Source organism: Haemaphysalis longicornis, unplaced genomic scaffold (assembly GCF_048455015.1).
Source record: "Haemaphysalis longicornis isolate Haplotype H1 unplaced genomic scaffold, Haemaphysalis longicornis Haplotype H1 scaffold_1, whole genome shotgun sequence".
NCBI lineage: Eukaryota > Metazoa > Arthropoda > Arachnida > Ixodida > Ixodidae > Haemaphysalis > Haemaphysalis longicornis.
Window position 1 is genome coordinate 362870689 of NW_027526203.1, and position 21035 is coordinate 362891723.

At 47.5% G+C, this 21035-nt stretch overlaps 1 protein-coding gene across 2 annotated transcripts in view; it reads right to left on the bottom strand.

Annotated features, from left to right (window-relative positions):
- The window catches only part of LOC144155019 (annulin-like), a 133700-nt gene extending 114185 nt beyond the window's left edge, over positions 1-19515 (bottom strand). For both annotated transcript variants that reach the window (XM_077686213.1, XM_077686212.1), the window contains exons 1-4: positions 19367-19515; positions 8412-8669; positions 7081-7365; positions 3668-3826 (exon numbers count right to left, since the gene is read on the bottom strand). In XM_077686213.1, coding sequence (XP_077542339.1) covers positions 3668-3826; positions 7081-7365; positions 8412-8669; positions 19367-19388 — 724 coding nt within the window. In that variant the 5' untranslated portion in view covers positions 19389-19515. The remainder of the gene's footprint in view (positions 1-3667; positions 3827-7080; positions 7366-8411; positions 8670-19366) is intronic.
- Positions 19516-21035: the final 1520 nt, after the last annotated feature.

A 21035-nucleotide genomic window follows, 5' to 3' on the forward strand; every position in this document is an offset into this window, starting at 1 on the left:
TAGAAGGCGTTATCTTCGTCGTCTTCGTCATCGTGCTCATCGTCTTCTGATTCTGAGGCATAGTAGGCAAATTCTGGGTAGCGCAGCACCTTATCTGCGGCGTCTTCGTGATCCTTGACCTCCGCGTCTTCTGGTTCTGCGCCAGAATCAGCGTCTTCTTGGCCATACGGCACTGGTGCACAATTCACGCGTTCGTGACTTGGGTCGGTGGTGACCGGCTGCTCAGCGCCGGCGACTCCAGACCCGGAACCGGAGTTGTCCGCGTCACCACAGTTGCTTTCATCGCCGTTGGCGTCACCCAGCACACCCGAGTAGCAGCTTGTGGTGGCTTTGCTACTAGCGTCGTCCACGATTTTCGAAATAGGACCAGCACAGCTAGACGCCACGTCCAGGAGGCCCTCAGGAACGTCAGAATTCTTGACGAAAGCAAAGGGGCAGCTTGTAGTCGAAGCCTCAGCCATGTCCTGTCCTTGCTACGCCTTCAGATATCGTAGTGGTGCCTGTCGCTCAACAACTGCGCGTTCCCCTGCGAGGGATGATGACGATGATGCTGCTTGTCCTTTGCGCCGTCTTTTTCGTCGTCTTCGGTGGCTGGTAAACGGTTCGGGCAACCAATATATTTTTTTTCACCGCACGCCGCCTCCAGTACCTTGAGAACGAGCACACTTCACATTTGTATTTCCAATTCTTTGCATTTTTTAAAATACCTGTTTTAAACCAGTATTTGAAGGCACACTAAACACTGAATAACATTTTCTTTAGCTCTAAGGTCTTACGTTTTGTAGATCACTTGGCTTTTTTTTTTCGACGACCAACATGTGATATGATGTGATTCGACGGAAACATGTGATGTGAGCTGGCGGAGCACCGTGCGTTTGTCGAGGAGATAGAGTGATTACTCATGGAACCTTGCAGTTGTGATCGAGATGTATTTCAGTGCTGAGTTCGGATATAGAGAGTTATACTTCCTGCCAGAAAACTAGTCCCGGCCCGGTATACTTGGTACGGCTTGTGTGTCTGCGCATGCTTACATCGGTTTTCGGCCATATCAGCTTCCGCAGTGGCACCGATCGGCTTCTGTGGCCCTCTTTCTTTCCCTGTTCTGACCATGCTCGAAAACATCCGTTCCACCACCCATTCCGTTGCCTTCACCTATGTGGTCACCGTGGGTGGTCATCTGGTGAAGCAGCAGCGCCTGCTCTCGCCCCCCCCCCCCCCCCCCACATCGTCTCTGCACCCCTCCCGTTGCAATTTGCACTCCCGCGTGATCCAACCATAGCCATCGTACGTCTTCTGCTAGATGTACACACTCCCAAATTTTTAATTATATCACGGGAGCGACGCCCGATCGGCGTGTTAGCGCCTTATCACAGTGTCCAGCGGCGGAATAGGTGAGAGTACGCACACGCGCATAGAACTATGTGCTGTATGAGCGTCGTCTGCTACGCTGTTTACTTAGAGCAACACACCCCCTGCTTTTCTTATCGGTCAAAGCCGTTTGCTAGGCGCCAAAGGTAGCTAAGCAGCGTAAACGTTACCAGTGAACGTACCGGCCAGGGATACTAGAGGAGCATCAAACACGCATTGGAGATGGTAACGTGCTTCAAATAATCTCGGTTTCTCGTAAACAATTTAAATTTATGCGGATACAATGGCAGGGTGTATACCACTCTCGCGGTAACAGCGTAGCAGACAGTGCTCACACAGGAATTATGCGCGTGCGCGTACCCTCACCTATACCGCCGGTGGACGGGGCTCATCCTGAATCCCAAGGGTGGCATGCCTTTGAGTGTTTGGCTTACGCATACAGCAAAATGGCTTCGACACAGAACTATTCGGGCACTTCAATCAAGTACGCAGCAGATATCCCGGCTCATATCCCGGATAGCCAACCGCCACCACGGTCTAAGGGAAGGGAACTTACTGCGCCTGGTGCAAGCCTTCATCATTAGCTGCATCACCTACGTGGCTCCATTTCTGGATCTCAAGAAAACTGAGAGAGACAAGCTAGTCTGCATTATCCGCAAAGCCTATAAACAGGCCTTGGGCATCCATATCGCAGCTTCTGCGAAACGCTTGCTAGCTATGGGTGTCCACAACTCTCTAGATGACCTTGTGGAAGCGCAACGCATTGAGCAACTTCAACGCCTCGCCGGGAGCACGAGCGGCCGCTTCATTCTGCAACAGCTAAGCATCCAGTACCTCACACAGCACGGAGACAAGGTGGCGCTAACGGTCGATCAGAGGGCGCATATACAAATACCCCCTTTCCTTCGAAATATGCACCCCGAGCAGGCAGCACCTGAGCACGCAGGACGCGATGATATTACTCAAGAACGAGATCGTCGACGACAAAGTCAAGACGCAAGATAACAAGGCCATCCTGGGACTGGACCTGCAGAGCACCTTCGATAAGGTGAAGCACTCCGCGATCCTGGCCCAGGTGTCGAGACTCGGTGATCCGACACCGTTATTCATCAAACCTTCCTTCAGAGTCGCTAAAATTTCATTTAATAAAGTTGCGCGCAAAACGCCTGTTAGAACGGTTGCATTTATATCTCTGCGCTGGTTAAACTTCAGTAATTTTATGTTGCCTTTAGAACGCACAAAAATATCGTAAGCTCTTTAAAAAATTTCGGGGCAGTTTAGTGGTGTTACCATTTCAGGGCATTGCGCAAATGCAATAAATAATGCGTCATGTTACCAATGAAAGAAATTGAAACTGCTGTTGTAAACTGAATTCCAGAGAGAGAGGCTTCTTGATCTGCTTCTATTTATGATTTTATTGAAGAATCAAAGCCATAGTCTGCAAAGATCGAGCTCGCTACGGGCCACGGCGTGCAAGTTCATTGTCATTATTGCGGTCCCGGTGGGTCGCCGCTTGTTTGGCGTACTGTTAAAACCTTATTGCCGCTTCCATGCTATAAATTGAACGTTGAGGAACCGAACTGCAGCATACCACTCTTGTCTGCGCATTTCGTGCGCACATACGGGGCGAGGAAGACACGAAGCGCGCCTACAGTGTGCATTCTCCCGGGCCGCTCAGCGGAGCATCCACACTAGCAGCGCGACGCTGTCGCCACCTACATGTCGATCTCGCGGCGAATAGACAGAACAGAAATCAAACTTGCGCGGTGACAGAAAAGTGCCTTAATCACAACTCAGCGCCGACGCCTCGCGGAACACGGCGTTCGAGTCACTTCAAATTTGAAAAGAATGGTGCCAAGAGGAGAAATAAAAAAGCAGAGCAACGTGCCCTCCTCTTGCCCTCCCCTCCGGCTGGAAGCCCACGTAAAATCCGGAAACAAAACTAAGGCCACGCCACGGACGCGTGCTCAGGCAGCCAATAAACAACCCCTGTACTGTGGACAACCACTTTGAAACACTGAAGCGGTCGCATTCTCGCTCAGACTCAGCAGCAACCCGAAGCTGCATCTAGTAACGCTTTCGCGCAAACATAGTTGTTCTCTGGGACTTTTTGCTTTTCCGTTTTTTATGAAGCTGCTTCATACTAAAGGCGCGCCTTCTGTACATGACTTCATTCCGGATTCCCGCTCAGGACTTATACGAATTCGTTTGCTCTATCTATTTCTGAAACTAAAATTGAAGATGATACAAAGAAATAGCTTGAAGCGTGCCTATATATCAATACAATAAACCAACCTACCCTTGGAGCATAGACACCACGGCAGGAAGTCGAATGGTTTCGGTTTGGAGACCTTGGCAGTCTTCTCGCTAGATTTCGTCCCTCCCGTCTCCGTGTCGTCACTTTGCCACTTTGTCCGGGAAGTGTGCCTCCTCGTCGGTACCAGGGGCATTGCGGACCCTGAAAAATAGAGCTGTTATTTCACCAGCGTGCCATTTTCATCCTGTCACATGAACACACGGGCTCCTAATCTGAATAATCCACACATGATATTCGTTGTGGAGTAACAATGAAAACTTGCGTGCTTTGTGAATCAGAGGCAACGGTGGGCTCCTTGAAAGGTATCCGGTAGAAAAAAAGGCTATGGTTCCCCCTTTCCCCTCCCCCCCCCTCCCCCCCCCCCTCCCTGAGTACCCTAGTGCTGGCCACAGAAAAGATCATTGCGCTGCTGGACGCTTGGTTGCAAATAGATTACTGGCGTTTCTTGTTACCTCAGTATAAGCAAGTTAATTTGGACAAGTTATGGACGGACAATTTCAACGAATAAAGGGAATTTTTAATTATGCGAAACTCGAACAACTACGGAAGGACGAAAAAAAATGGACCACCAGTTCGAATACCGGAAAAGTTTGAAAGTCTTGTATCATTGCTACTCTTAATGATTTTGAGTAACACCTTACTCTCTCTGAAATTGGGTATCAAACCATCGATGTCCTAGCGCCGCTTGGAATTATGATATTTATGCTGCAATTTTTGCAGCAAGATAACGGCGTGTGTTCATTGAACCAGCTCGGGCTGTTACGTGGCAGGAGCCAAAACAGTAGCTTTAGCCATACCCTACTCTCCCCCTCGTTGGGTGAGCGTCCAACGAAGTGACCTCTTTTCTGAGATTGTTATATGGCCTATGTATAGCCAGCAACAAACGAAAGGCAAAGAGCAATATAATAAGAAAACGCGAGTAAAAAATTTTGTGCCCTTCCACTCTGTGAAGGAGGATGACCAGCAAAGCTGTGGTGCCGAGCCTCAACATGAGCGACAATATGATTCGACAGGGTCGTAGTCCAAGGGGTGCATGAAGCAAAACACGCTTGTGTGTAATTTACAATTGAGCATGTTTCCGGGTTAATTGCCTGAATGAAACTTTGGCGAACTTGAGTTCTATTCCAGTTGACAAACATGGGTCTGTCCGTTTCCCTCCCGTAGAAGCCCATGCATTCACATCAGACGAGAATTCCACAATATTTACAACTTCACTGTGGACTTGTAAATAAAATTCGGTGTAATGTTACAGTCGTATTAGCTGCTTATTGTCATATAATTTGTTTAGGGATAGTTTCAATAAAACAAGAGCTAGAGCGACTTTCTGTAATGGTACTTCATCCGAAAATGGACGTGCTTCATTGGGCAACACTCAATGTGAGAAAGCCATCTTACCAAAACCAAGCTTACAACTATTCTTTTAAAGTCGGCTTCACCTCTAAACACAAATGCATTGCTGGGAAGAATTTTTAGGGAAAGTATCAGCCGTCTTTTATTAAAATGTGAAGGCCTCAGGGCTAAAATATGAAGGCCTCAGGACATTTTTTTTTTTTAATTTTGATTATTATTATTATTTCATACGCTGAAGGAGTGGCGCGCAGTTATACAATCCCGGGGATTTGAGTGGGCGCCGCAACGTGACGCTATGCTTACGTGCGATTCTTGTTTACGTCGCTCTATTGCCGTAGACGGTCCGCTGGATCATAGCCATATACAGCTTTGCTGTAAAACATCTGGCTACCGCGATCTATTTTCGGGAGCGTCAAATTACTCTGTGGTTCAGGTTTAAGCTAGACCATTGGGCATCATAAATTTATGCGAAGGACACCATTATTTTTCTCGCAGTAAAATAAATATTCAATGTTGCGTGTTCAAGTTGGTGTTTCGTCTTGCTATTTAGTTTGTTCCCGACTAAATACGTGCTTTGGAATGAGAAACATGCATGGGTAGCAACCTTAAGCGTATGGCACCAGCCCCAATGCGCAACGTAACGAGTTGTTTTAGAAAACCACGACGTCTTTATTTAAAGGCCTCATTGTAAACGGTATTTCTTTTCGTCTAACGCAATGTTATAGACAGATGAAACGTGAACCGTAAAACATTAACCTGAACATGAAACCAAAATTAGGATTTTGGTTCGTGAAAACACTGGCGGTTCTTCAGCGAATTTACAACCTGCAATGCATGCACTTCCTTGTTGTAAAAGAAATTACGAGGACACCCACGCATTCCTTACAACGTGGTGAATGCGAAGGCAATTACCGAACTTGCCATCTTTTTATCATCATTATCTTTTCCCGTTGCGTCTTTTCCCGTTTTCTGGAACGACACGTACGTGCCCACCGGCGTGATTGTGTCCTGACATTATCATCGTCGTCTTCCTTTCCCTTCGCATCTTTTCTTCTTCACTCCATTACCATACGTCAGAGCGTTGGCATATCGCCCTTGTTGGGACTATATCTACGCTATTATGGGCGGAAGCGTAACTTGTTACTCGAATAATTGCTACGCTTGTAATTAGCATGTCCAAGTCACTCATGTGGGTATCATCCCGTCTTTAATACACGCTTTTAAGTCGAAAGCCACGACGTACTCGCCAGGTGGACATTTAGTGAGAAAATGCAATGCATCCGCCATGATATTGGCAATGTGAGCTCATCTTCACATTCCGGAGGTTCCGGGTTCTATTCCCACCCCGGCCCAAATTTACACAATATTCTATTCAACTAAATTCTTTACTTTGTTTACAGATGCTTCCCTGATAAATTTAGCGTTAATTCGAGTACACTTCCTTTTCCTTTTTTTTTTTTTTTTTGTTCTGTCCGCAATTTTGTGTGCCCTCTGTTGACCAGGACGACGCTGGATTTTCCCCCTACCGAGTCAACTAATGCTTTCGCATTAAATAAACCATGTCATAATTTTACTTTTATTTAACAAAGTTTCGAAATTTGTGTGTTCGTTCAGTTTCACATTTTCAGCGTGCGTGCACAAACGGCATACTCTGTCCTGCATCCCAACAGAAGGCTGCACACTATGATTACACTGCGAACTGCAGCCCTCTCCGTTCGCACTCTTTTAAAATGATTGAATCTGGCAGCAGAGCAACTAAAAGCCATTGGTGTATAATCTCCATCGCATTGGCTTCTCGTGACTGTGACCATCAGTTTCATCTTACTGAAAGCAGCACTAACCCGACGAAAGGCAGAGAAGGAGGTACATGACAGGCACAGGACAGGGCGGGTTTTTCGGATTTTGTCGGTTTAGGGCTGTTTATAGTAAGATGAATCCATACCAACTCGCCCGGTTTTCTGCTCTTCTGCATCAGTTTCGCTTCTCCAGCGCAACATTGGAAGTAAGTAGGGAAAAAGGTGGATGTCTCATCTCACAACCGGCACCTCGGTGGCCGTAGGCATTCGCCGAGCTGACCGACTCCCTGGATGACCCGACGGGCGACTCCTGGGTCCTGGCCGGAGGCGGAGGAGGCTCGTCTTCGCGTATCAGCAGCGGCACGTTGGCGTACACAGCGTCGCCGGCCAGGGGCTCGACGGTGGGGAACGTGCGCCGGGACACCACGTCCCCCATGCGCCTGTAGCAGCCGTCGTCACTGGCAGCAGAAGACACCGAGGCGCGCCGGCTGGGTCGCGGCGACGTCTCGACTGACGCGACCCCGTGTCGGCGACCTTGGGTCGTGGTGCGAGCAAACGTAACCAGTGCGAGTGTGTCGCTTTACGTTCAACACTGGCTCCTTCTCTGAGGGCGAGAGTGGCGACTCTGGCGCCTCGAACAGAAATCAAAGCGCGCCCGTTTTGTTGCTGAGAACCACTGCCGCGCACACTGCGTACCTGCAATGGCTGGTGTTGCCTGTCGGCGAGACACGACGCATGGTACTAAAGGGAAAGAAATTCAAATAAGGAACCCCTTCGCTATGTAGACCTCCGTCATAGAACAGCGCCTAGATTGTGAGCGCAACGGTAACGTTTATAAAATTACACATAAAAAAGAAAACAGCCAGAGGGACTACATGAAGAGTTTTCACTGTTATTTTCTATTATTATTTCTGTCATTGCTATTCTAACCTTACAGCAAAGCAGTAGCAGTGTTAAGTAGCTTCGGCAAGATATCTCTGCTTCGTCATAGCCAAATCACTATAGCTTAGTCTAAATGTTCGAGACTCACCATTAAAAAGTCGTGGGCTACAGCAACTGTAAGCGCATTACTTTTTAAAGGTAACTAACCACGTTGATCACTGAATGAACGAGACCGACGCTATATCTAGGGGCTGGGGTAACGTTCTAGTTGAAATATCTGTTAAACATTTACCGCACACAAAGAGGTATATTATACTTCTGCTCCGAACTGTATAATTACATTCACTGTTGAAGCTCTGTAATTTTACCAAAGCGGTGGGCGGCACATCGTCAACCCAGTTGATGGCCTGCAGTGTTGGCCAATCGTATGCGCTCGACTCAGCGCATTTTTGACGCTGCACATGCAGCTGGGGGTGTTCCGCTCATAAAATGCATGTCGGAACGTCTGCTTGCACGGCGACCGTGTCGGCGTTCCGAGCTCAGCGCGTAGTGCGCCGTGGCGTCGGTGTACTCGCACCGACTCCGTCCACCTGCTCTAGGCCTAACCGGCGAGAACAATGCTGCATGACTCACGCAGGAAGTCGCACCTGATCGGGCAAACAACTGTTGCTGGCACACGGGGAAACGTCAGCGCATACCTCGGGGCGCTTGACTGAAATCCTCCAGGCGGTGATGCCTAGAGGGCGGTGTTCGGAAGCGGCCACTCCCGTTGTCTGAATGGAAAGCGTTGAGCCTCGAGTCGACATCAGCGCTCTCGAAAGCCACCTTCTTGGGTCTGTTAGTTCTTGATGACGACGATGCTGGTACCACCCTTGATATTGACTGGGGCGAGTGCTCCTCGGAATCCGACGTTCGCCTCAGACCTCGCCTCGAGTCTTGTGAGGAACTCCTGAAACCTGCCAGACCAAGGGGCACGACTTTGTTTTTGTACTTCTGGCATCTTCTCACGCCATCGTTTCCCATCCTATTCACTCTGCTTTTTCTTCGCGTTAATTCTGCCCGCTTGAAACAAGAATATAAAATAATGGAGCTAAACTGCGTATAAAGCGGATATTCCATGAGAAGGCTAGTAGAAGAGCAATATACCTGCACCACTTCAATGGCCATTGAAACCGGTGGCTACTGCACTGAATGGAGGTCTTGAGCTGCCAAACAGTTACTTTTAACGATTATCGACAGCCATGGCCCTCGAACTCGACAGAGTTCGCGAAATGCTGTTGATATATCTTCTGGTCGCGGATCACGGATCCGCTCGACGAGTAGTTAAGTTCTCAGGTCGAACCCTAAACTATTAACGAAGCAAAAATAAAAAAAGCTATGTTAACTTCAAGATACAGTTTTTTGTGCCTTCATCTACGCCCTTACAATGACAGAGCACGTAATCGCACTGCTATTTGACCCCAGAAGCAGATATCACACGGTTTTAAAATCCTTTTTGTCTCTTTATTGTATGGAATAAAAAATGCAAAATAAAAATGGCCCAACTGTGATGTATCGTATATTATTCCGTCAGCAGTAGCTACCATCTTTACTTATTTGAAGAGTTTTATTAACTCTTCTGCCATCTAATGGGTACGAAGGAGACTGCCGTCTGACCATTGGAGATGACCATGGTACGACCACGCATGTCTGTTGGAAAAGATGGCCCCAGAAACTTTAAACGACAGTGCACGGTTTCAATTACCTTTGAAGTGGTCGTGAGGTGCTTACATATGCGTCCTACAGAGAAAAATATTATCATACACCACAATGCAGCCACAGTGTACAAATGAAATCCCGGAAACTTTATTAACAAACATTCTTTTGTAGCAGTGGGGTCTAATTTTTTGTTTGTTTATTTATTTATTTATTTATTTATTTATTTATTTATTTATTTATTTATTTATTTATTTATTTATTTATTTATTTATTTAAAATACCGCTAAAGGCCCTCACGCAATAGGGTATTACATAGGGGGTGGGCAACACGTAGAAATAAAGAAATAATTCGGTGTGAGAGAAAGAAAACATGGAAACAACAGTGCATGCACGGAAACAAATTTGTGGGAGTAACGGGAGAGTAATCTATGCCCCAAGTAATAGGTAAAGACAGTAATTAAAGACGCATGCTATGTTTTCCTTCCCAGAGAATGTTTTGCAAAGGATAGTAGCGAGCATATCTTGCGACCACATCCGAGCCGTCTTCAATGCACCTCAGATAAAATTTTAAGACCGATATTGAAATTTTGAACGAAACGTTGGGGCATTTTTTATGTGAACCGTGGTGTAACTGGATATTCTACGTCAGGTTGAACTGACAGAGAAGCTTTTATCGATACAAAGCTTCAAAGAAGTCGCTGCACTACATTATAGTATCGAATCGATTGTCCGAAGATATAAGGAAGGCAAATGTTATTCTGACACATATTAAGTCATTTGACTCACCCTATCGCTATATATATATATATATATATATATATATATATATATATATATATATATATATATATATATATATATATATATATATATATATATATATACTACGAACTTGTTTTGCACTGGCGTTTTTCTAGAGCGGCACAAGCACACAGTCCCTGGTACAGCCATTACAGCGCCATATTTACAGATCCAAGTGTTGTAGGCTTTACGATTACAAATAAATAGGTACCTTATTGACATGTAGAAATAGAGAGATTAACATTATGCAATGCGTTGGGGCCAGCTCCTAGAAACGAAGGAAAGGAGCCGAAAAAAAAATTCTCAGTCCTAGCATCGAGCCCCATGCTGCCCAGCGCTCGAAACACTACGGGGTCTCACTGGGGATGCACATGCGGAGGCAAGAAAGTAACGAGCAGAATCTTGCACGTAAAGAACCCCCGCGGATAGCGATCGATGGAAGTCTGTGCGAACGGAATTCCACGCCGACCGGAATCAAACTGGCCGTGAGCGGAGGTGCGGACGAAGCGACACTGCAAAACCGCGATCACTTGAAGCGGGAATTTTTCGAGGAGGGCGGCGAACGATCACGTGAGGCTGAAGCGAGATCTTATGCCCAGCAGGATAAAAAATCATCTCAAGGATGCCGACGCAGATGAAAATTGTAACACGGTTAAAAATGCGCGAGGCATGGTTTCAGGGGCTTGAACCACTTGAGGTAAGAAGGGCAATGCAGCGTTACAACGGAGAAGATAAAGCGCGATAAATTATCAGTTCGTGTAAATTGTTGAGGAATTCATGTACGTGAGCCCCATGTGCTTCGAATGAGTATTCACAGGATTGAAACTGAATCAACTTACAGAAAAATGGAGACGAACATGCAGAAGTTTTTAGTTATAGCTCAAAGGTAATGTTTTCAGTTGAACAAGAGTGAAGGATTTTCCGTGACGTTAAGCAAAATTACATGAGTGCCAAGAGGGGTAGCTGGATCTGTTAGTTGCTTGAGTGACTACCCCTACTTTCTCGAGTACCAAGAACATATACGAACTACCCAAAAAATAAATATTTAAGTTTACTTCCTGTCTCTACAGGCAAAATAGTGACTGAGTACAGTGCTAAATACTCTATTTCGAAAAGTACCTAAGCATAGTAAAAAATGTGTACTGATAAAAGTAACTCGTTACGTTCGAGGTACTTCCAAACTACTATTTATTTACACACGAATAAAATGCCAGCAGTATCAAACCGCCTTATTTGATCCTAGAAAGTGCTGTGTTTGAAAATTCGAATCTAGCCAATTGACCTAGCTGTTTGAGCCACGAGTCAGTACCCCGGGGCCCGTTTTCGTAAAATTCTATACTCCAATGGTGCGAATTTGGGGATCAGCTGGTCCGAGAACTGGTTAATCTTCGTGGGTGAGGAATACATGACCATTTTTCAGGTGCGCCATCCAAGAGGATATACTGAGTCCTCTCGCATGATTAATGCATGCCAGTCTTTTGAAGTTAGGGGACTGTTGAATCCAAGGCCATTGGCGCAGCAATTACTGCTTTTTCTGTTCTGATGAATGTTCCTGTTCTTGTTCTGATAAATGCATGTTGCCCGGGGTCAATCGACATGCTTACATCATCGGTGTTCGTAGTAAAGAAAATGCATTCGGCTTTGCAGTAAAGGCGGGTGGCCAGCCCTTACATCACAAAGCTGGACAGGGTCGGTAAGATTGGATTGTCCCTTGCTGCCCTCCTACTTGAGGTATCTAAAAATACTTAGTGGTGCAATCAGAAATAGCCGACTTTTGTTGGAGCTGTGACAGGCAACGTGGAGTCGGAAATTACATGCAGACGTTTTTAATGGGCCGTCAAGACAAAATACAAGTTTGGTGTATTAAAACGACTGCTTTGTTCTGATAACAATGACAACAGTTTTATCACAAACTTCGAACAAATAACTGTTATAGTAAAGAAAACATACGAAGCAGTGGCAACTGCCCGGCCACTTTCCAGCGATTCCTCTATGACTTCACAGGATCTTGTTCGTGCTATTGGTCGCCGCCGACCGAGAAGCCACCGTCAAGAACTATGACTTGGAGATTGTAGTGGGGTCTCTAGATCCGTCTGATTGCATCCCGTAAACGTTGACGTGCAGTTAACACTCTGATAACTATGTTTTCAGTGCTGGCTCATATTGTGTTACTCCTCATATTACGCCACTGTAGCGCGAAATTTGGAAGTTTTTCAATCTTTCTTGCGTTCTTTTTTTCGATTAAAAACGCCTTTTGTGGCTGAAATGGAGCTAAGTGAGTTACCAAAGGGTAGCTCTTTCAAACTGGACAAAGTTGTATTTTGCCATCATGGCCCCTTTAGAGCGAAAACATTAAATTCCCCATTACAAGAAAATAGGGCGTCGGCACAACCGAACGATGTTTACAAAAATGGCCGACGGCGCAAAGAGAATAAAGGAAAGGAAAAGGGGTTAACTCGAGTCTGGCGTTCGAACCTAAGGCCCACGGCATGCGAGTCGAGCGCGCATACCCTACACTGTGGTCGATTCTTAGATCTAGCTAAGTGTGGGCCTAATGAATGCATCGTAGACTTTGCCTTCTCATCATCATCATCACCAGCCTATCTACGAATACTGCAGGGCAAAGGCCTCTCCCATTAATCTCCAATTACCCCGGTCCTGTGCTAACTGCGACCAATTTATCCCTGAAAACTTCCTGATCTCATCTGCCCACCTAACTTTCTGCCTCCCTCTGCCACGCATGCCTTCTCTAGGGATCCACTCTGTTACCCTTAATGACCAACGGTTATCTTGCCTTCGCATTACATGCCCTGCCCACGTCCATTTCTTCTTCTTAATTTCTACTAATATGTCCTTAACACGCGTTTGTTCCCTGACCCACTCCGCTCTCTTCCTCCCATGAATACGCTTCGCCTTATAAAAATGCGTTGAAGATTATACAGGCCGCGTTGGTTAAAGACAGGTACTGGGGCCTATATATACAGACACAATAGCTTTAGTCAGTGACCTGCGCTTCCCCTTCCATATCATGCTACCTGACCAGGTGGTATGCCGTCCAACTATCGACTTCAGGAATGATCTGACGATGCTAATTGCAGGAGTACCAAAGTACGTTTACTCTAATGGCGTATATGTAGTGTTAACAATAGCGAAGGAAGAAACAAGAGAGAAGAAGAACACGGCATAAACGGAAACGGATTATGACGATGGTAATGAGAAGATACAATGGCACCACTGGAAGCCTACAAAAGTTATTTGAGCACGGTAATTCCAGAAATAGCAAATCACATTCGCGCGGATGCGTAGGGCAAACAAGCTCCAAGCCCCTCGGTCGCAGTAACGGAGAGAAGAAAGAAACAACGCAATGGAAAAATGATCATTACGCTGATGAGAGAACACAATCGCAGCACCTGGCCCATTTCTGCTGTCGGTGCTGGCTCTGCTGCGATAGACTCTGAAGCGTCTACCTCAGCGGCAGCTGTGAAATGTGGTCGCCCAAGGAAGTACGCCTCAGAATAAGATGCAAGGGAACACGAAGATGCTGCATGGCGAGCAAAGAGGCCGGTATTCCCCGCAGCTGAAATCTCCACCAGGCGGTACCCCGCAACCTCTGCGGCGAGAAGATTACACGGCAGACATATGTCGCTCTGCTGGCGAGGAAATTGTCGCAACAGAAGATGACATAATCCCAATGGACCTACCATTACACATAGATCGCATAGCTCGCAATAAAAAGTATACTTTCGCATTCCCTAGAACACATAAGCAGTCTTAAATGTATTTCGTCACTTGGACTTTCATTTAGATTGGGTGGGATCATGTTTATTTGCTTTATTTTGCTGCTTTATAAAGTCACGTTTAGCATTTCGCATCGAGGGCGTCTACGGATTCTGGGACCCTCGTCTGTTTAATAATTTGTTGCTATCTTTTGAGACAGAAATAAATTTGACTATAACTTTGACTTTGACGTGCCCAATGCACATCGTACTTGAACTACTGCAATGGCCCCTGCGTAGTCCACAGCTCCCCATCATGCAGCTTACAACTCGGGATGCTGAACGAAAAAGAGCAGCCAAGCCTTTTGCACACACACGCGGTCACCCTTACGACCACTCTCTGAATTAGAGCCCGCCGCGGTGGCTCAGTGGCTAAGGCGTTGCGCTGCTGAGCACGAGGTCGCGGGTTCGATTCCCGGCCGCGGCGACCGCTTTTCTGATGGAGGCGAAAAGCAAAAACGCCCGTGTGTACGAGATTTCGGCGCACGTTAAAGATCCCCAGGTGGTCAAAATTAATCCGGAGCCCTCCACTACGGCGCGCCTCATCGCCTGCGCTGCGTCGGCGCGTTAAACCCCCACAATCAATCAAATCTGAATTAGAGCGGACTCAGCCGTGAGGTATTTCTATGGCCGAGTGTACAAGAGCTCGTACAGTAAACTCTCGTCAAGACAAACTTGAAGGCACCGTAAAATTTGTTCGTATTATCAAAAATTCGTCTTAAGCGGAAGTTTTTTTTTTTTTTTTTTTTTGCATTGTGCGCGTTACAAGAGCGCAAAAAGTGTTGTTCGTCTTAACCGAGTTCGTAACAATAGTCTGCTTATTTTTCAGAGGCGACTACGGTGGGCCTAGAGATAAGTGCTATTGTATTCTTTTTTTAAGGCGAAAAACTTAGATCTGTATGTTTTGAGGCCGCGCTGTAAGGTACAGAAAAGCGTACAAAAATCGTTATGAGGTAGGCAGAATCGCGCAGAAAATCGAAAAGCGCGCCAAGAAAGAGAAACAGCAGCGCCGGAGGGGGGTTTCTGAGGAAGGGCGAGGGACCGCAGAACGTTCTGGACGCGCTACGTCACCGAGTAGGCTCAGAGCTTCGTTCCACGTCGCTGAGGGTGACGACGTACCAGGCCATATAGTCGCGAGCAGGGAAGACCGAGAAAGTACGCCATGGCGGAAGAGGCTATACAACAGCTCTAAATGTCGCTCGTCGTAAGCACCGTCGGAAGGAAGCGGCTATGGATGAACCTCCGGCAGCGGCCCGACGAAAATACATGACAGTTTAACAGGAAGTTCAACAGCAGATCAGTGAAAAGTCCACCTATAGGCTAGCCTTCACATTCTTAGAAAGTTCCAATCATCCCCCGCAATTTTTGATATCGAATTCGTGTGGGCACGTTCTAGCCACACAAGGTCCGTCCATGGCTCTCAAGAGGTTCCGTGGTCTCAGTCATGTTTTAAACGGCCGGCGACTTCCACGGCGACCGCGTGGTAACTGCCCACACCGGGGCTCTCGTTTTCCTCGCGGAGTGCGGCGTCCTATGCCGAGGAGCCCGTGCACTTGGTTCGACCGAGGTACGCCACGTGATTGCGAGTGCCGTAGTTTCCTGCGCTGCCCTATACTGCTCTGGCCTTCGAAACGCGCGGGGAAAACCTTTTAGTGCATGAGCATTACTGTCATACATACGTCAATAATGCGGCGCCCGACTCATAAAAATGGTCGGTCCTCAATATATAGGCCGACTGCGCAAAGGATAAAAACAGGTCGTTCAGTGCTCGTAATGACGCCGAATTTCTGCGAGGATCTCCTATTAACAAGGTAGCTAAATGAGTTGAAACGAAAACAGGGTGAATTGTGCTCTGTCACGCTGGGATCCGAACCAGGGACCTTCGGAATGCGAGATGACCACGGAACGGGCCTCGACAAATATGGGTGCGCGCACTGGTAATGCTCTGTGACCTTTGACTTGGTGTTAAAAACATATGGTGAGTGTTAATTACAGAAGTATCAATCAGGCGACCAGCAAAGCGCGTCTCCGCTAAGAGCGCTAACAAGGGCAATCGGCCAAGTTTCTCAGCTGTATAAATGAAGAGAGGAAGAAAGAGACGCAAAAAGAAAATAATGAGAGGGCACAGTCGCACCACTGGACACAATACAGTGAGCGCGCTAAATTCCACGCGACACTTGTTCTTCGAATTTCATCGGTGTGGTGTTCACGGCGATGGATCGTCGTCCGCCCAACATCAAGAGCAGCTGGGAAATGTGGTCACCCGCGGCAAGGAGAGTGGTTACGCGCGGTAAGTGCGCTAGTTCCCCACCTAGCGTCCCTGTCAGCACTCCACAGCTGCCTTTAGCAAACCTTGTCAGCAGGGGCCCGCTCCCACTCGCGGCTGAAGTGACAACAGCGAGCGAATTCGGTCTCTACAGTCGGCCGGAGTCGCTCAAGGCGCTCCACAGTGACGAGTGTAGTGATGGGTCTCAGCCACATCCCTCCATGGTCTCAACATCTCAAGACATTTTAGTCGCCGCCGTCGCTCTTGCATCGGAACAGGGAGGCTAAGGTCGCGTGGTTTTCAGACGTCACATCCTTCCGAAGTGGCCGGATACTGGATATTCAGTTCAGTCGATTGATTGAGTGAGGGGATTAACGCGCCAAAACTACACACCTGGGCTATGAGGTGGGCCGTAGTGGAGGGCTCCGGATTAATTTTGACCACCCAGGGATCTTTAACGTGCGCCGATACCTCCACACACGGCGTTTCCGCTTGTCGCCTCCTTAAGAAAACCAACCGCCGCGTCCGGGAATCGAACCCGCATCCTTGGGCTCTGCAGCACAACGCCTTAGCCACTGAGCCACCGCGGCGGGTCATTCAGTTCAGTTGCTGGTCGGGTTCGAGCGCGCGCGGCCGCAAACGGCTGCATTACCGTTCCCCATTAAGGTGAAGGGTAGATATGGTGACAGATAACCCAATTCTGCTTGGCAAAGGCCCCTTGCAATATAAGGACACGAAGTCTGTGACTTCGTGTCCGGGTTGAACTCCGACTGCCGCTTCCTGCCGGTAAACGCTTTCCACGTTTTTCAAAGTCGGGCTTTGAAGCCCTTTGTGCGCAATGATTTGAGCTTCTTTTCGCCTGAGTAACCCCAAGTACTGTTGGAAATAAACTGATTTGATTTTATTTCATACAGGATGTGAGCGAGATGGAACGAAGATTTTTCAGTGTTCGGGGTTTACCGAGCTTGGGGTGAGCGCGACATTGGCATGTTACCACTCCCTGGGGATGGTGCCGAGTACCCAGCGACATTTACAGCAGGTGCTAAGAGCCTGTAGAGAGCTCGGTTCATCAGGGTTTCGAAGAGTCTTATTAGTGTCTGCACCAGGGATGGTGTTGTGGATGATGGCTTGGGGTGCTTGCTTGACTTGTGCTATACTTATGAGCGTATCCTCATTTCTACGAAGGCGGTTGTCGCTGCCTTGTATACGTGGTTTGAAGTTTGAAGAGCGTCGATAATGCCCCCGTCCGTCCAAGGATTGTGGTGGATGCGGCAGTATCTTGATCGCCCGACTTTCCCTTTTTTGGAACAACTAAGTGGCGGTGGAGTGGTCAGGGTACCTTCGCAGTTGTTATAAACTTGGTGCCACTTCTGCCTGGAGGTCGCGGGTTTGATTCCCGGCCGCGGCGGCCGCTTTTCTGATGGAGGCGAAAAGCAAAAACGCCCTTGTGTACGAGATTTCGGTCACGTTAAAGATCCCCAGGTGGTCAAAATTAATCCGGAGCCCTCCACTACGGCGCGCCTCATCGCCTGTGCTGCGTCGGTGCGTTAAACCCTGCAATCAATCAAATTTCCGCCTTGAGATGTCAGTAGCATAGGCCGCTTCCTCCGTTATCTTGGCCATTCGGACTTTGGGAGCCGCTTTCTGCCGGTGCCACTTCTTGACGAATTCTCGACTGGGCTCCACAGTCAAAGATTGGTCGAACGCCAATGGAGTGTTTCTGAATGAGTGAGGAAACGGTCCTATTCCTATTCATAGCCCTTACACATCATTTCGCTGGAAACATGCAAGTCCATACTCGTGGGTCGGCTTCCACACACTGCACCTGATTGACCCCTCATTGCTACCAAATTATCAAGTCGGTCGACGATGAAGCTCACTGTACGATTGACTCGAAAAAAAAAAAAGTGGCGTGTGCTGCGACATCCCGCAACGCAAGCGTCACGTTTTGCAGTGCGTGGTGTCGAATATTACACGTCGTGCGTGCACGCTCTTTTGTACCGGAAAGTAATGTAATAACGTTATCGCATTAAAATTTTATTTCTTAATCTGCGGTGTAACCCGTATGGCATTGTTGAATCTACTGCGAAAAAAGTCAGGACTATGCTCAAATAAGAGCCCACATGTTATAATAACTTATGGTCTTTTGATTTAGGGTAAAACAGGATAAAGCTTGATATGTTTGAACATCAAGAACGTTTATACAAATCAAGTTAAACCCAATCTCTTACTGAAATTTTGTTGCCAACATTATTATCGATAATCATAAATTTGAGCTGCCTGGAACACAACTCCTGTGACGAAGAAAAGAAAATGCACTGATTACTTAACAATTGGAATCGAAACTAAGTCTTGAAGAAAAAATGTTACCACAGAATTGTTTGGTAAGTGAAACTCCTTTAATTTTACTGGCGCCAAGCGAAAATTTGCTTGAAGATTATTTTCGCATGCGCATGCTTGACGACGACTGCCGAAAGGGCAAGTACAGAGCACATAGCAAATTAGTCGACGCTTTCACGCCAGGCTGCAGAACTACCCCACTGACGTTCTTATTGATATCAAAATGAATGTCTGGCTCGTTATACGAAGAGGGGGCGGGCCGATTTGCGTAAAATGACTGTGGAGACGGGTTGAAATAAATAAGCTTGTCCTTGCCTGCTACCAGTTAATTGTTGAAGATTACTTGCGTAATACATTTTTGCGGCCCAAAAAATAATTTCTGCTAATTATTACATTCGCATTGATGAAAACAGAATCAGAATTTTGTAAAAGCCTGATTCGCTCCCCAATTGCGACTTTCAAAATAATAATATAACTGCTAAGTTTTAGGACCAACATTACAAAGCACAAAAAAATTACACTGATGGAGGGCGCATCACGTTGTTTTTTACCTAACGCTGACATAACGCAAATATGTTACGTCATTGATGTGGAATGAGTCCACGTCGATGACGCACTGTTAATGCGAAAACAAATATTCTTCTATCAGCTATGTCAAAAGGATCATATGAGCCTCAGTGCTTATATCTTGACAGATTAAAAGGGCGGCCGTAATTTCACGAAATACGCTCGACATGTGACACGACAACAGCAAAGAACCTTGAAGACTCACGGACGGATCTCGGGGCATCCATAACCGGCGCCTGGTGAGCTTTGTGTCATGCGAAGGTAGCAGCTGCGAGCAGAGTTTTGGGCCCAACTCTGCGGCAAGGCTACAGCGAGCGACGGTGAAAGTGATGTCAGCATGCAGAGAATGGCAAACGCGAAAACGAGGCATAGAGGATCGGCCGAATCAATGGCTGACGGTGCTGCACGTGACGGTCTCGCCGCTGCCTTTCCTGCGCAGCCCAAGCGCGTAATGAGATGCAGCCAAGCAAAAGTGACGCGGCGACCGTTGGGCTCCGATATGTGGGTAAGCAGTGCAGGATGTGTAGCGGGGCCAGGTCGTGGCTCGAAGGGGCCTTGAACGCGTTGATACGCATGGCGGCTGCCGGCCTCCGGAAGAAGAGCGGACTGGGCCGTACACCTCCGCGCCACTGGGTCACTCGCCGGCGGTCGTCTCGGCACCGACGTCACCACGCAAGTGATGGGAACAACACGTCGTGCCACGCGTACAACTTGAACACATGCGCGTGCCGCGTGGAACCGGTTATAGTATCTTAAAAAGTAGGGAGGAGGACTTAGTGATGTTGAGTGAGTGAGTGAGTATGATCGTAAACGTCGACCTAGCAGGAAAGCTGTTCGCTGCGCACGGTGATTACGAATATAGGATGACACGCAGGCACATACATACGCACACAACAGACCCGTGAGCGCTTCATTGCCCAGGAGTAGCTTCGACGCGTTAAACCGCACAATCAATCATAAAATGGACTCACGCATATGTACACTATATTTCATAGATATGCATTTCCCACTGCCCCCCATAGTGAGGTGTGAGAAATCAGGCTGTGCGAAAAGAAGGGGAGGAATTCCAGGAAGGTACCACAATAATGGGCGGGGTGGGATGCAGTCGCTCCGAGCTAGAACCACCCCCCCCCCACCTTGTTCTCATACAGCTATTGCATACGCGTAGGGGCATATAATTTGCTAAGGTCAAACCCACGAAGCCTCATATCTGATAGAAATAAACATAACTATAATGAGGAAGCTGTAAATTGTGAAAAAAGCCCGAGTTGCATTTTTACGAACTTACTTTAGGGCAATAATATGGGAACCACCGCGGTGGCTTACTGGCTAAGGCGTTGTACGAGTACGCGGGTTCGATTCCCGCCCGCGGCGGCCGCTTTTCTGATGGAGGCGAAAAGCAAAAACGCCCTTGTGTACGAGATTTCGGGGCACGTTAAAGATCCCCAGGTGGTCAAAATTAATCCGGAGCCCTCCACTACGGCTCGCCTCATCGCCTGCGTTGCGTCGGCGCGTTAAACCCTAAAATCAATCAATCAATCAATCAACAATCAAAAGCAATAATATGTCTATGTTGCTCGGAGACGTCGAGACAGTCGAACACACCGGCCCACGTGATCAGCACTATATAATTCACAGCTTTTTTGGAACGTCTTAAACTCGAGCCGAGGATATCGTAGTTCAAGTAAAGAAAAGAAAAGGACTTGGGCTAGCCACGCAGCTTGACAAAACGACAGCCGGTGGACCACTGGGGAAATAGAGTGGATACCGAAAGACGCTTCAAGAATAAGGGCAACAATTCGATGTGAGAAGAAAGAAGGAAATGCGGAGGCAAAGAATGGCCTCGGAGCACCTCAAGACCGGAGCGGTTGGCA